Below are 14,241 nucleotides of genomic sequence, written 5' to 3'. Positions count from 1 at the left end.
TTGAAAATTAGCAACTCCCATAAATTTATAACATTAAAAAGATCAGAGAAAGGCGCAACAAAAATCTCTACTCCAGGATCTCTTGAGTTCCACTACATACATGTTATTGACATCGTTCTTTCATGTAAGCCTCCAGGAATAGCATAAATCCAAGTTGAACCACCAACAGATGCAGCCATCCGACTGCAGGGAAGAAAACAGAACAGGACACCTCATGGCAGCTCTACAAAATCAGCTCACGCTAGTCGAGTTGGGGTGGTCCCGTAGTGGATACCATTATGCGTTACATCTTTCTGGACATAGAGAACGAAATAGAAGATCGGGAAATGAAGGGGTCGTGAACTAGGCCGTTGCTGCCATTGGGACCGCTCGGTAGCAAGCCCTCTTTGCTGCTCGTACAATGTCATCGACCTACAAGTGCGGCACCAAAAAATAGTGAAAAGAGGAGCGCAGAGAAATGATTAATCACAAGATCCCACTTTTGATAAGACAGACTATAATACCATAACCACAACTCATTTTCTCAGTTAAGCTTGAAAACTCTATCCCAAGAAACATTTCCTATCCAAACTCTCAACTATACCCTGGGCAAAATATGTTACTAAGCTACTGACATACAACCTACTATCCTATGGAGGATACAATGCGCCTATCGGAGATTATGGTCAATAGCTACTGTCTTATCTTCAAAATCTATTAACTGTGCTACAATTTTCTCAAACGCCTCAGATTCTACCGGCAATCAACTCTAATGTGCTTGCCACGCACATAGTATCCTGTCTGACAACCATCGATTGTACAGAATGAAGACTACAGTACATAAATGCATGCAAGCAATACAGCTGAAAATCCAGTGCAGTAGTATTATTTCTGGTGCTACTAGCGAAAATGCTATCCCATTCCTTTTGTAGAATTAAAACAGTTGTGTAGCCGTATTCATGTGAAATGAAATCCCTATGGAAACTCGAAATGAAAGCAAAAGGACAGGCAATATGGACCTGTGGAACAGCCATCCTCTCAAGGTTGGCAGCATAGGGCATGGGCACATCAGCTCCAGCAATCCTTTCAACTGGTGCATCAAGATACTCAAAGCTGTCCTCTACAACAGACATGCTGCAAAGAAGACACAATTTAACCCATTATGAGAGGCCGAGACCATACGTACATACATACACACACACACACACACACAGAGAGAGAGAGAGAGAGAGAGAGAGAGATAAGGACCATATTTCAGCACCAATCCCATGTTGCGGGAAGCCTTCTTCAACGGTTACCAATCTATTGGTTTTCCTCACAGATGCATTAATAGCAGCTCTATCCAGCGGTCTAATTGAACGAAGATTGATTACCTGATCAGGGAATTACCAGACAATAAGGAAACAGTGATGGCATCCATGGGAAGAGAGATTTGGTCACATAAGACTGTACTGTAGAAGAATGCAAAAATAAACTACCTCAGCACTGATACCCTCCTTGGCCAGTATATCTGCAGCCTGAAAAAATGACAGTACATGAGAATGCACCCAGAACCATCAACTGGATATTTATATAGCTATTACCTTGACAAATCCAGTCAACCAAATAGAATCCAATTTCTCACAAAATTTGTTTCTTTTGTCAAAAAATGCAATAGAGTAAAGCTATAATTTAGAAAAGGGAATGGCTAATTTCAGAGATTAATGTAGAGCTATTCCTTGCATTCAAGGTGGCACTATAGGCATGTTTGGTTTCTTTGCTCAACCTTGTTGCTAGTGGGCAAGGTTGGGCGAGGAAAACCTTACTAGTGGAGGGGAACCAATCTCAGAAGCAAGGAAATGGAAATTACTGCTCACCTTAACCAAAAGGGTAGGCAAAGTAACCAAACATGCATCCTTCCCCCTAGACTTACTAAGCCAGGTTAGGCAAAGGTCTAAATCATGCCTTATATGTGGAATTATGGATCTAGTTGGCAATTTTTGTGTAAAAATATCATCTTTCATAATCAGATACAGATCGGAATTACACTCTTTGTCAATAGCAAGTTGAATTCCAATAACAGCTATTAAACCTGATGGGCAAGAACATATGTCAACATATGTACAAATATTAAGCAACCAGTTATTCCATCTGCTAAAGAAATCTGGTATTCACACACCTGAAGGGCGTATCCGACCATCTTGGAGAATGCAGTGATTGTAACATCTTTTCCTTGTCGCTCTATCTACGCACACAAAAGGAAGAACAAAAATAAGATTCGTCCAGACAATCAAAATCAAGAAATGCCTGATCAAATTGAACTCTTCACTGACACTACATAAATGCAAGAACATACCTTAGCCTTGCCGATGGGAAGGCAGAAGCTAGAATCAAGTACCTCAGCAGAAACAGGAAATGATTCACCATAACTGCAGAAAAAAACTTGTTAAAATGAGAAGTTAACTCAAAAATAGAGAAAACAGCTGAGCGGGGCGAGATGTTGCATACAGAAGTTCATTTTCCAGGAAAACAACAGGATCCGGATCCCTGATTGCTGCTTTCAGCAAACCTCGAGCATCTTCTGCAGAATATGGAGCTAGAACCTTCAATCCGGGAACATGCGCATACCAAGCTGCATAGCACTGCATACTAAATCAGTTAGTAATTCCATCAAAGTACAACAATATACTGATCCATAAATAGTTAAAAAAACTGAAGAATAATCATAAGATGTTATGCGCTGTAAGACTTTGAAGCAGACTAAAGCTTATAACTCTTGCTCAGTTCAACACATGTTTAATATTTTAATTTTTTTAGAACAGTACAAAACATTGTTACAGTATGGAGATAAACAACTCCTGTAACGAACAATTTGATTCAGCAATTTATTCTATGCTCTGTAAATGTTTGGGTCAGCACAAGACGCTCAAAACACTAAATGATATGGCATGAATGCTTGTATTCTAAAGAATAAAACAGCCAGAACAACAAAATTCAGGCAAGTTTCTGTCAAAAACCTGTGAGTGTTGAGCACCAACTCCAGCAGCAGCACCATTTGGCCCTCTGAAGACAATAGGAACAGATATCTGACCAGCTGACATGTAGTTCGACTTGGCAGCTGAATTAATGATGTGGTCAATTGCCTGAACATGCAAATGGGTTTGATTAAGGGACTTTGGTTTTCAACACATGGAATGTGCAGCATGTACTCATATTCTCAAAGATCCAGATATACTAAAAGAAGTCAATAACGTGAGCATTATTGCACAAAGGTATGTAAAGAGCAAATAAATACAACAAGGTGCTGTAGATGGAGAACAATATCAGAATCATGAACGTTATTGTTTCAGAATCATGAACATTATTATAATTTATGCAACAAAAACTTCATATAAAACCAGCAGAAAAATACAAAAGGAATCCTCTGCAGTTTGAAAATATGCAAAGAAAATGGGTGGAGAAGCCAAAAGATATGAACAAAACCACAAGGAATAAAGCAAATTTCAAATCAAGCAAATAAATATTTTAAAAGAATTTGCATAGTGATTTGCAGACATCATTAGATAACTGACCTGCATCGAAAAGTTAAATGTCATGAACTCTACAACTGGTCGAAGACCATGGTAGGCAGCACCAACACCAATGCCAGTAAATCCAGCCTGAACAGAAACAAAGCAAATCAGTATTAAAATGTGATCACATCAATCTGGCAACTTATGAATGGACAATGGTTATCATTTTGCAGGTATAACCTCAGTGATTGGTGTATCGAGAACTCTATCAGGTCCATACTTGTCTAGCAAACCCTTTGATATCTGCAAAGAGCACCAATGAAGATAAGCTCAATACCAATAGCACATATATTGATTTTCAGTTGCCACAAGGAGATAAAAGACAGCATAGATCTTTAGAAACATTACTGACCTTGTATGCACCTTGGTACTCCCCAACCTACCACAGAAGTGACAATTAGTAGGCCGAAAGAATGAAGGGGAGAAAAACAAACGAGTGCAGTTACTGGTGGTACCTCTTCTCCCATCAAGAAAACAGAAGGATCTGCAGACATTTCCTCATCTAAGGAAGAATTCAACGCCTCCCGCACAGTCATCTAATAAGCAAAAGAATAGTTGTGTAAACTTACTTGCCACATCTCAAGGTATGCATAACAGAGAAGAACTTGCACTTGTCTAGAGAAGTATGTCATTTTCTAGAACTAACAACCTAACAGGATGTATAACTACAGCAGCTGTCCTGGAGATCCTAAGGCACAAGGATTCAATTCAATGTTAGAGGTGTTCCCAACGAGCATGTATTCCATCTTCCATTTTAGAGGTGAAATGTCACAAAACGTGAAGATAACGTAACGCCGCCTCTTCAGGAGCAGATATCAGAACAAGTAACAGCATATGATAAGATGATCAGGCTCTTCCAACATAACCAAATCAACAAGGCTTCTAATGTACACACTAAACATCAACCAACATCTAATCAGCGTATGGTTCAGACACCCAGGATAGTCACCATACACAAGACGCTCATGTCAGGTGTCCTCCATTTATCTATACAGCAGCTGCACCGAAGTATATCCGTAATCTGCTGCACTGGTTGTCACCGTGAACTTACTAATTATCAGTTTCATACTCAGCTGCTCCATCACTCAACCACTTAGATGCCACCTAACCGTTTCTGGGTACAGATGCCATCCAATTCATCAAGCTCGACCGCAATCACCATTCACCAAGACGAAGTTTCTCTCATCTAAGGACGCTCACAGCAGAAACACCTGAGATTCCCGCGACTGAGCAACCATTTCGAGAATTGAACCGCCACGAACCAATCCAGGGGCAACGCAACGCATAATTCTGTTGGCTCAACCCAACGACTCTAGCACAGGCGCAAACGTATCTAGTCAGGGAAGGCGAAATCTAGTACGAATCCACATTCACAAGCACGAAAAAAAAATCCTGACGACAGATAGGCCGCACAGACGCGCCCCGCGGAATCGCACGAGCTGGCCGGTGAGGGTTCGGCCGGACGCTCACCTCCTTAGCGGCGGCGGAGTAGGTCCTCGCCGCCGCCGCAGCCGCCGGGCGGAGTCTCTGCATCAGCTGGCCGAGAACCTGCACCGACGGAAACGGATCGTGGTGAGACCAACCGGGACGGGAAAGCCCCCCGACGAGGAGATGCGAACGGAGCACCCACGCATCCGGATCCGAGCCGCCTCCGCGCGACGCCCAGCATCTTCGACGCCCTCGACCGATCGAGAAGGGGGAAGGGGGTGATGGGTTCGTTCCTTCGATTTGGCGTGGCGTGGCGTGGCGTGGCGTGGGTCTATCTAGGAACTCGGTTCGAGGCGGCGAGAGAGGGGTGGGTGGGTGGGGTTCTGAATTCTGAAACACGAAAATTCTACTACCGAATGCGAGCCTGAGCTGATATTATATTATTTATTTAGGTTAAAATTTATAATAGATGAATAGATAAAAAAGTTATAGAATATGCTAGATAATGAATAAATAAACAGATATATAAGTATTAGACAATAAAAGAATCAAGATCTGATCACGACTTAGGCTAAACTTTAACAATTAGAATTAATATCAAAATATCACTCCAAATTAGACTTTTACTACCAGACTGTATCTTGATGAAATTTATATATACCGACTAAAGTCTATCTTATCATAGCTTGATTTCACTGTTGATATCAGTGGGAAAAATAGACAGGGGGTGGGACGCCGCGCCGCTTGGATGGAACGAGACGTTGCGGTGATGCAAACGTACCAAAAGATCCGCACCAAAAATAGTGCAACGTACCCGCTGACCTGACGTACACAAAAACGGGAATGTTCTAGGGATATGTACGTGCATTTTTGTGAAACGCAGTGGCTTATCCTTTTCAAAAAAAAAACGTACATATTTTTTTTAGGGAGAGAGAGAGGAACGTTGATGGCTCCAGTTGCTGACGGATCGAACCGATGGGGGCGGCCATAAATTTGGCCAACCGGCGTGCCGGAGAGCCAGTCAACCGGTCGCCGTCGGCAGGGGCCATATTTCCACTTGTTGGTGGTGTACTGGCGACGGCGAGCGCCAACTGCCAACGCCGTCGACACATCGATGTCGCCCTCTTCTCATTGTCGCAGCTGCCCGGATTTGACAGGGATATATGATGGGTCTAGCATTTTAACAATCAATATATATAGTTAAAAAAAAGGATGTTACATATTTAGGCCATCATAAATTAACTAGGCTTTAAGATGATATAGAAAAGACACATGAGAATATGAACGTCTATTGAGTCAAAATACAACTCATAATTTTAAAATTTTAATAATTACTGATATGTACAGCTATTATATATGATACATAGTCAAAAAAAATTTAAAAAAATAGATGGGAGTATGCGTGACTCGTACGCGATGCCATCACGGAGGCTGGGATCCAACGAACCAGCATTCATCTTTGTTTACTTGCCAATTTGATTGGATGCTCACTTTAATAGTAGCTACTAGCAGGAGGAATAATCCAACTCTGCTTTGTTTGCTTAATGGGAGTATGATTAAATATAATCAGCCTTTTTCTTATCAATTATTATATTCCTTGCTTCATGATGATCAATTAACTCTAATCAACCGATTAACGTAAGCTTTATATATTAATTATTCTTTTTTGTTATGTCACAAAAAACTATCCTTTTTTTAGTCAAATCGGTGGTGGTCTGCTCTTCTTTGCTCCGGCCCACTACTAGAGGGGTCCAATTGATGGACATAGCCACTGGTAATATTGAATTGAGTCAGCCCTAATCTGAAAGTTTTAGAGTACTAGTATAATCCTCAGCGATCAGCAGTGGATCCAAGACCCTGTTTGGAAAGAGGGTTTTAGGATCCAAAACCTTAGGATTTAGTGTAAATTTGAACTAAATTCTGAAATTTTCCACAGCATTCACTCTCCTTCCAAACAGGTCCTAAAAGGGGTTGGATGGGCTAAGACCCTCTACCGACTGTAGCACCATTGAGGAGAAGGCGGAAGGAAGATGAAAATAAAAGAATTCCGGATTACACTGTGTCAAGTGGAGGTATAATAAGAAAACAACAAACGCCTACAGTAGCCCTGTTAACATGAGTGAGAGTATATAGTAAAAAAAAGCAACTTGTCGAACTATCCTAATCCCATATGGTAGTCAGACCAATAATGTACCCATTGTTGTATTTCGTTTCTTCCTCATAGGATAATCGCATTGTAAGTACATTTTTTTAGCCTTCACATTGGAGTATTTTTTAAGCCTCAACACCATAATACAACTGTAATATCTGAATTCACACTATATCCTACATACACTCATACACCCTAGATTTACTTATATACATACATCTACTAAAGAGATTAACGAAACCTCCGGCTCCACGAGCAACGGGTACGTCACGCCCCCTTGTGTTCACAGGCCCTTGTGGCCCACCAGCTTGGATTTGGACATTGGAGTACTCGAATTGGTGTATGTTGCTCGTTGACCATGCATGGGCCAAACTGCTACAGCCAACAGGTATAGATTATGAGCCGGTCTGGGCTGGGCCCGGCGGCCACAGGTAAGTAGATTGGTGTTCCATCCACCCTGCAAGTCATCTTTCTTTCTTTATTGCCTTTTTTGGATCTCTCTTTGACATATAGCTCGGTGAAGCTGGCGCATGAATCACTAGCCAATTTTCTGAACCTAAAATTAAGTACTTCCCAAACCAAAAAAGCTTCAATTCGCCAAACCAAAATTTCTAGCTCTGCAATGTCATGTGGCAGACAGAGACTCAGCAGCAGTACGGAGTTACTCCATTGAGAAGAGGGGCGGATCTACACGGCCACTACCTGCTGTAAAGGTAGCTCCAGCAGAGCCCGCAAAACGCTGTCGCGCCGCTCATTTTGCTGGCCATCGCTCGCAGCATCCCTCTCCAGCGGATCCTGTTTTCAACGCTCCAGCTGAAGAACGGTAAATTTGTTGGTCATTTTAAGGATCCGTAACATTATTTACAGTGTATAACTGTGAATTTAAAAGGAGGAGATAAATAATAGAAGGTAGAAAATAAGGTAGTTGTTGAAGATGAAATAAATAGATAATGTTATAATAATACTATATAGGATAAAATTTTAAGTATCTGCTGAAAATTATTTAACTCTATTAAAGGTTAGACGTGGAGTGGAAGTAAGGAGAAGGAAATGAGAAATATAATGTGAAAATGAAGAAGGGAGAAGAAGAGCCCCTACAGACCGAGGCTACTCTGCGTTGGTTACCGTTGAAAAGTGTAGCTCGTTATTTCATGATGGGATCTACCCTGAACTTCACGATGGGATCAAAATAAAATGCACCTCACCTCTCTCGTCGTTCTCGACGCGCCGGCGACGGCGGGCCTGGCGGCCGATCGAGGGATCGGAGCTCCGGCGAGTAAGAACTAACGCGTGCCAGGTAGCTGGCCGGTCGACATGTACGCATTAATTAGGAATCGATCGTTAGGTTTGTACATTTTTTTCAAGGGAAGTTGGGCTTGTACAGTTCATAGCGCTCATGCATGGCCGATCTGCATGCCCAGGCCCATCAGGACACACCTAATTCGCGCGCTCGCAGCACCACCTCAACAGTCCCCCACCTTTCCATTTTCATAATCTTTTTCTCTCCCTGTATTTTTTTAAAAAAATGTACGAGAAAAGTTTAGCTAAAAAAATTATACTAAAAAAGTTTTGCTCAAAATATTTTGAGAAAAAATTAAATTATGTGAGCCTCACGTTACCGTCGTCCACGACTTGAGTTTCAACGGTCACGTGCGGAATAGAATTTATGGGCCCATCAGCGCCCATGCATGCATACAAGCACAGCATGGCAGCAGTGACAGTTGGGCTTAGATGGCTGGCCATACTACATGCGCTTGTGTCGGTGCATATGTAGTCACCTACGCTAAATTTACCTATATTAGGATATCGATACGTTCTTTAATATAACATTTTAACTAGCAATATTTATAAAAATATATTATTTTATATAGAAATAATCATATATTATGAAAATATTTTTTAATAATGTCCAGTAATATTAATCTTACGTTGTTAATATTTATACTTACTTAGAATTTGATGATCAAGGATAAAAATATTTGACTTAGAAAGTAATATTTGGAATTGATAGATCCATAAAACATGCATGCAAAAAACGCGCGCAACGTACTCACCGGCGGGCCAGGCTCTCAATTAACTCCATCGAATACGAGACAATGCACGAGTAGCTGTACGTTCCATCGACCCAGATCGATCGTATATGTTAAAAAACATAAAAGGACGTGTGTATACGACATCATCATGAATCTGCATGATTGGTTTCATGCCTGGTCATGGACGGAGCCGTTCGATACCAATCAACATGAGATAGATCTTCGACAGACGTACATGTCTCTCAAAACTTCATAAGTGGCGGAGGCAGACGAGTGCTGCTCTTCTCTTCCTTCTCGTTCATCATCTCCTTTCTTATTCTCTTGCAAAAAAGAGAAAGAAAGAAAGAGCTTGTGGGGCTCTCAAGTGCGCCGTGAGGGTAAGAGGGTTGAGGCCTCAGGATAGATCCGCCCATGTTCCTCATATATGATCCTAGGTAATTCGATGAAAAGATAAATGAGATAGAGAAACAGAAGATTTTTTTAAAGATCACGACGAAGTAGAGCTCCAACTATATATATATATATATATATATATATATATATATATATATATATATATATATATATATATATATGCTATTTTGTGCCTATGCATATTGTAACTGTTTTTTGTTGCATGATGCAATTAATTTGATTTTATTTTTTCATGTTACAACTGTACTGATTGACTATGTTGTAACTATAGTGTTCAGCATGTTGTAACTAAAGTGTCTACCACCACCAGAGAACATTGCAGTTTACCATGTTGTAACTGCAATCTTCACCATATTGTAACTGCGATGTTCACTATGCTGTAACTATATGGACGTAACTTCTTTATGATTCTAAAACTTCATCAAAATATATCACATAAATGAATTGGATATACTCATTTATCACTATAAGTATACTTATATACTCATTCTAAGATTCTCCAATATGAATTACATGACCAAATTGAAAAGAAATCCATCAATTTTAATAGAATTTGATAATACCTTCATATTTGTACATAAAATGTAATATATAAAAATATGTACAAATCAATAACAAAATATATATACCATTTGAATGATCTTATACAATTTGGATGATCTTATATACTCACATTCTTTATGTACATATCATTTATCACATAAAATACTTCCTATGTTATGAAATACGTATGTGAGAGTACATACTCCGAAAGTACAAAATATGCTATATATATATATATATATATATATATATATAAACTTAGTTTATGAGAAATTAGATATAAAAATCTTAACTACGATGAGTTCCGTATCCGATTGGAACCGACATTCAGATAGATATGCATCGACCGACAACTAGCTGGATGATCATTAGAACTATCAAGTCCTAATAATGTATGGTCATTAACTTGCCCCATCCATGGAGCGCCCATCTTATTTTGTGGTCCCTGTGATAGAATGGCATGAATGCTTGATCATCGTCGTCGGTGACGAACTATACAAGAGGCCAGGTGATGAGCTAGCTGTACCGAAAGGGAAGTCTCACCGGCGCTGTCGGATATATGCTGATCGATCGTCCAGAGTAGAGTACTATACGCTAATACAATTGATCACCGAATTAACAAACGTCAAATCAGGTACGGTGCGAGGGTCAAGTACGCGATTAGAGTTTCGCATTTAGAAGCCTGTCTGCCTGGTGTGGCCCAAGGAGTTACTGAAACTCCCGGCAACCAGCAGCAGCAGCAGTTGGGTTACTGCACGCACTCACTCTGTTCTCTGTTCTGGCTACAGGGACCGATGGAATCGCTGCATTATCACCTGAAAGCAACCCCTGAATGACCAGAGAGAGAGAGAGAGAGAGAGACTGCACCTTGTAAATAGTTAAGCATGTGGAGTGTACTGTACGTGTGTTTATTTTCTACAGAACTTCCAAGTGGCGTCCAGTCTTGATCTACCTCGAATCGCAAACTATATAACCAGTATCCATCAGCAATCTCGCATTGTTAGTGACGATCGAATTCAACTGCACGCGAGGAGGATCGAATCATCTCACTAGGCGATTTCGGCGTTGCAGAGACAAGTCCACGGTTTGCAGCATCATCTCAGGCAGCTGAAAGCAACACACATCAGTTGCTCACACTTGGCAGTTGTCGATCGCACTTCGTGACTTGGAGCAGCTAAGTACTAGTAACATCATCTTCCTCCCTGCTTGAGACAGCTGCTGCTACTGGAATGATCAGTATGTAATCCATGGACCATTTTGGACCCCAAGGCCGGCCCGGCGTATTCAAGAGCTACAGACGACGTCCAGGGCAGGCTATCTGCAGTAGCAGCTCCTGCGGATTATTTCAAGCGTCGCCATCATGCACGCCAATTGTTCCCCATCTAGCTTCCAACTCCATCCTTCCTCCCTCCCATGGTTGCCATCCATGTCGCACTCGGCAGAATTCAGCTCCCATCCGTCCCGCTGAACTCCTCACATCCATCGACCCGACCGCTCTTCCGGCCGGCGCGCGAGCGGCCGCAAAGGAAGGCTAACATTGGATGGAATGGACCGATCGATCGGTCATGCATCCGTGGCTCCATCTTTTCCAAGTCTTCCTGCAGCGGATCGCGAGGCCAGATTTCGCGTCGCCGTCGGTGAAGACGACGTTTGCCTGAAAACCATGGCTCAGGGTGGACTACCATGCCACACAGTAGCAGCTTGTTGCGTGCGTGCACAGTGTCAGTACGCAGCAGCTGTCCCTGTGCACGAGTTCAGAGACCTCAAGCAACGCGGACTACGTACAGCGCAGTGCAACGAAGCTGTCGCGCTCGCATGATCGAGCAGCTGGCCATCAGCGGCCAAAGGTGCAATTTTTAGGATCCAGGGAACTGGGGAGCAAGTGTTTTGTCCCTGAAAGAAAAACACTCAGGTTCAGAAAGCGATTGCCACTTGCTAAGAACCTGAACCTTGAGAGAAACATGGATAAATATCAGCTGAGGTTGCCACGGCCCACGGCACAGATGAAGGATTAGCTCGTCGCATTGCTTGCTGATCCAAGAAAAGAGAGGAAAAGAACAAGATGGTTAAGGAAGAATTAGTAGCAGTTAATTGCCTCCATGGAGTTGGGCCTACTGGTCAGTGAGTCAGCTAGGTAAGCAAATGGAGCACCACCATATTATTAGCAGCATGTGAGTATATAATTAGTTTGGGCCCTGTTGTCGCTGTTGTGATGTGATCCGTGGCGTTTATTGTTCAAAGCGAGATCTAGCATAGATACGCTTGGCTAAGGCAGTGCCTGTCGCCGGCCCCACACACTCGCACTGATCGAGATCAAGCTCTCGCATTTTTGGCACATTGGAAAGCATCCATCCACTCCTCTAGCCACTAGTCCAGTCGTCCCTCGCAACCCTTATCCTGTTCTCTAATTATATTATTATTATTTTTAGTTTTTAATCTCTATTTTTTACCACTAAAAGCGCATATATGTATAAAAGTAAATATTAGGATTTAATTCCTAATAAGTGGAATCTTAGGGCGTGTTTGGTTGGTTTGCTCGTCCAGCTCTTCTCGCTCGGCGAGACCAGCTACAGAGAGCGGTTTTAGCTCGTTCGAGCTGACGAAGTAAATTTAGAAAGCGTAGGCAGCGAGCAAGACAACTAAACATTCGATTTCTTGCCTAGCCAAGCAAGATAAAACGACAACAAGAGATCCAAAAGTACTCGTAATTGTATGACTCCGCACCACCTCAAGGTGGTTGCCCATTTCTACATCTTTTAGCTCCAGTTTGTTCCTCATATTATCAATGCCACAAGGACAAGGTGATGTCTTTAATTGGTGCTACTTCATTGGTTCAATGGATGGATGTCGTCCTACAATGTACATATATGCAACAGCCCACTGCACATGAGAGTATTTGGATTTGCCGTACGAGAATGACATTGATAATTTTACTAACAAATGTACTTCTATATCATCATAGTTGTATTAAATCTTTTGATATGTACTAAAAAAGTAATTATTAATTTTGTAAATTGAAAACTATGTCCAGATGCCTTATATGTATAGTTCCAAATCGTGTGGATCCTTTAGACACTAATTTATGAAATTGCTTGCATATACAAGATCATAAAGCTAGTGAATAGTTGGCAGGCTGATCGACGCTAATGCACTAGTAACCACACATGACACGTGGAATCAGGTCTGGTGCGGTTTTCTTTTTCAGGCTAATACAAAAAGCACTATTCGATTTAAAATTTGGACCTCAACATCATTGATAGGTAACATCTGCCTAAATCTGCACAAGGATTAGATGTTTTATTAATAACGCTAGTTCATTACACATCAGCAAAGAGTTAGTTTATCTTCGTATGCAAATATTATTCTATTTGTCGGAGAGTGAACTCCTGTCGCAGGGATCCCGAGAGACCCCTTTTTAGAGATTCGGCCGGGGGGATGATCCTAGAAAAGCTTGCACGGGAAATGAGCGGAAAAGGAAATAAAATGCGATGGCTTGCGGGGACACCGGGTTTTTGGACAGGTTCGGGCCGCGCGGAGGCGTAACACCCTACTCCTGTATGAGTGTTATATCTATCCTTGAAGGAGATCCTTCAAGGGTATATCTGGTTCTCGAGGGAGAGCTGTTTACAAAGAGCAGGAGGCTCTTATGTTCTAGCTAGCTGGTTTCTTGATTGTCTTGTGATCGGGGGTGGTGATTTCTTGTTCTTCGACTGACCTCTTGTTTTTCTCTTGTCCTCCTCTTTTTCGTTGTTCGTCTCTCCGTCCTCTCTAGCGTCCTCCTTCCTTTCCTTTTATAGATGCGCCGACCTCGACATATCCTGAATGGGAAAGAGGGGATGCCAATGCCCAGGTGCCACGGAGAAAGGCCTAATCATCTCATTTTGGCGAAGTGACAGGGGCGGTGGAGGAAGGCGGCGCGCATTCGACCACTAGCCGCTGCGGAAGCTTCGGGGTGCCACAAAAAAAAAGGCCCACCGGACAGCCTCAGAGGTGCCCGGTGCGCCCACTCTGTCTTGTTCTCCTGCCAGGGCAGGGTGGCAGGCCGAGTGCTTCGATTCTGGTAACGTTATCCCGAGGTGCGCAAGTGGAAACGGGACGGGACCCGTGCATTTAATGAACCCACGCCCCCCAGCCAGGGCATGGC

General features: G+C 42.2%; 1 protein-coding gene across 1 annotated transcript; it reads right to left on the bottom strand.

Moving 5' to 3' along the window:
• LOC133898885 (pyruvate dehydrogenase E1 component subunit beta-1, mitochondrial-like) lies at positions 1-5,352 on the bottom strand. Its single transcript, XM_062339690.1, has 14 exons — positions 5,161-5,352; positions 5,001-5,078; positions 3,986-4,066; positions 3,883-3,909; positions 3,711-3,773; positions 3,531-3,617; positions 2,976-3,101; positions 2,467-2,600; positions 2,315-2,387; positions 2,138-2,203; positions 1,458-1,496; positions 1,228-1,352; positions 999-1,113; positions 1-411 (listed from the first exon to the last, which is right to left on the bottom strand). The coding sequence occupies exons 1-14, from the start codon at positions 5,197-5,199 to the stop codon at positions 343-345; spliced, it is 1,122 nt and encodes a 373-aa protein (XP_062195674.1). The 5' UTR covers positions 5,200-5,352; the 3' UTR covers positions 1-342.
• Positions 5,353-14,241: the final 8,889 nt, after the last annotated feature.

This window comes from Phragmites australis, chromosome 18 (genome assembly GCF_958298935.1).
Source record: "Phragmites australis chromosome 18, lpPhrAust1.1, whole genome shotgun sequence".
Lineage (NCBI taxonomy): Eukaryota > Viridiplantae > Streptophyta > Magnoliopsida > Poales > Poaceae > Phragmites > Phragmites australis.
Note: the sequence above shows the minus strand (reverse complement) of the source record. Positions and strands in the feature narration are given on the sequence as shown.

Excerpts from the sequence above, each read along its gene's own strand:
- LOC133898885 (XM_062339690.1), bottom strand. The coding sequence starts at position 5,199 with ATGCTGGGCGTCGCGCGGAGGCGGCTCGGATCCGGATGC. Across the intron at positions 3,910-3,985 it reads TTTTCTTGATGGGAGAAGAG|GTTGGGGAGTACCAAGGTGC; the intron begins GTACCACCAGTA and ends CTTCTGTGGTAG. Across the intron at positions 3,774-3,882 it reads AGTACCAAGGTGCATACAAG|ATATCAAAGGGTTTGCTAGA; the intron begins GTCAGTAATGTT and ends TGCTCTTTGCAG.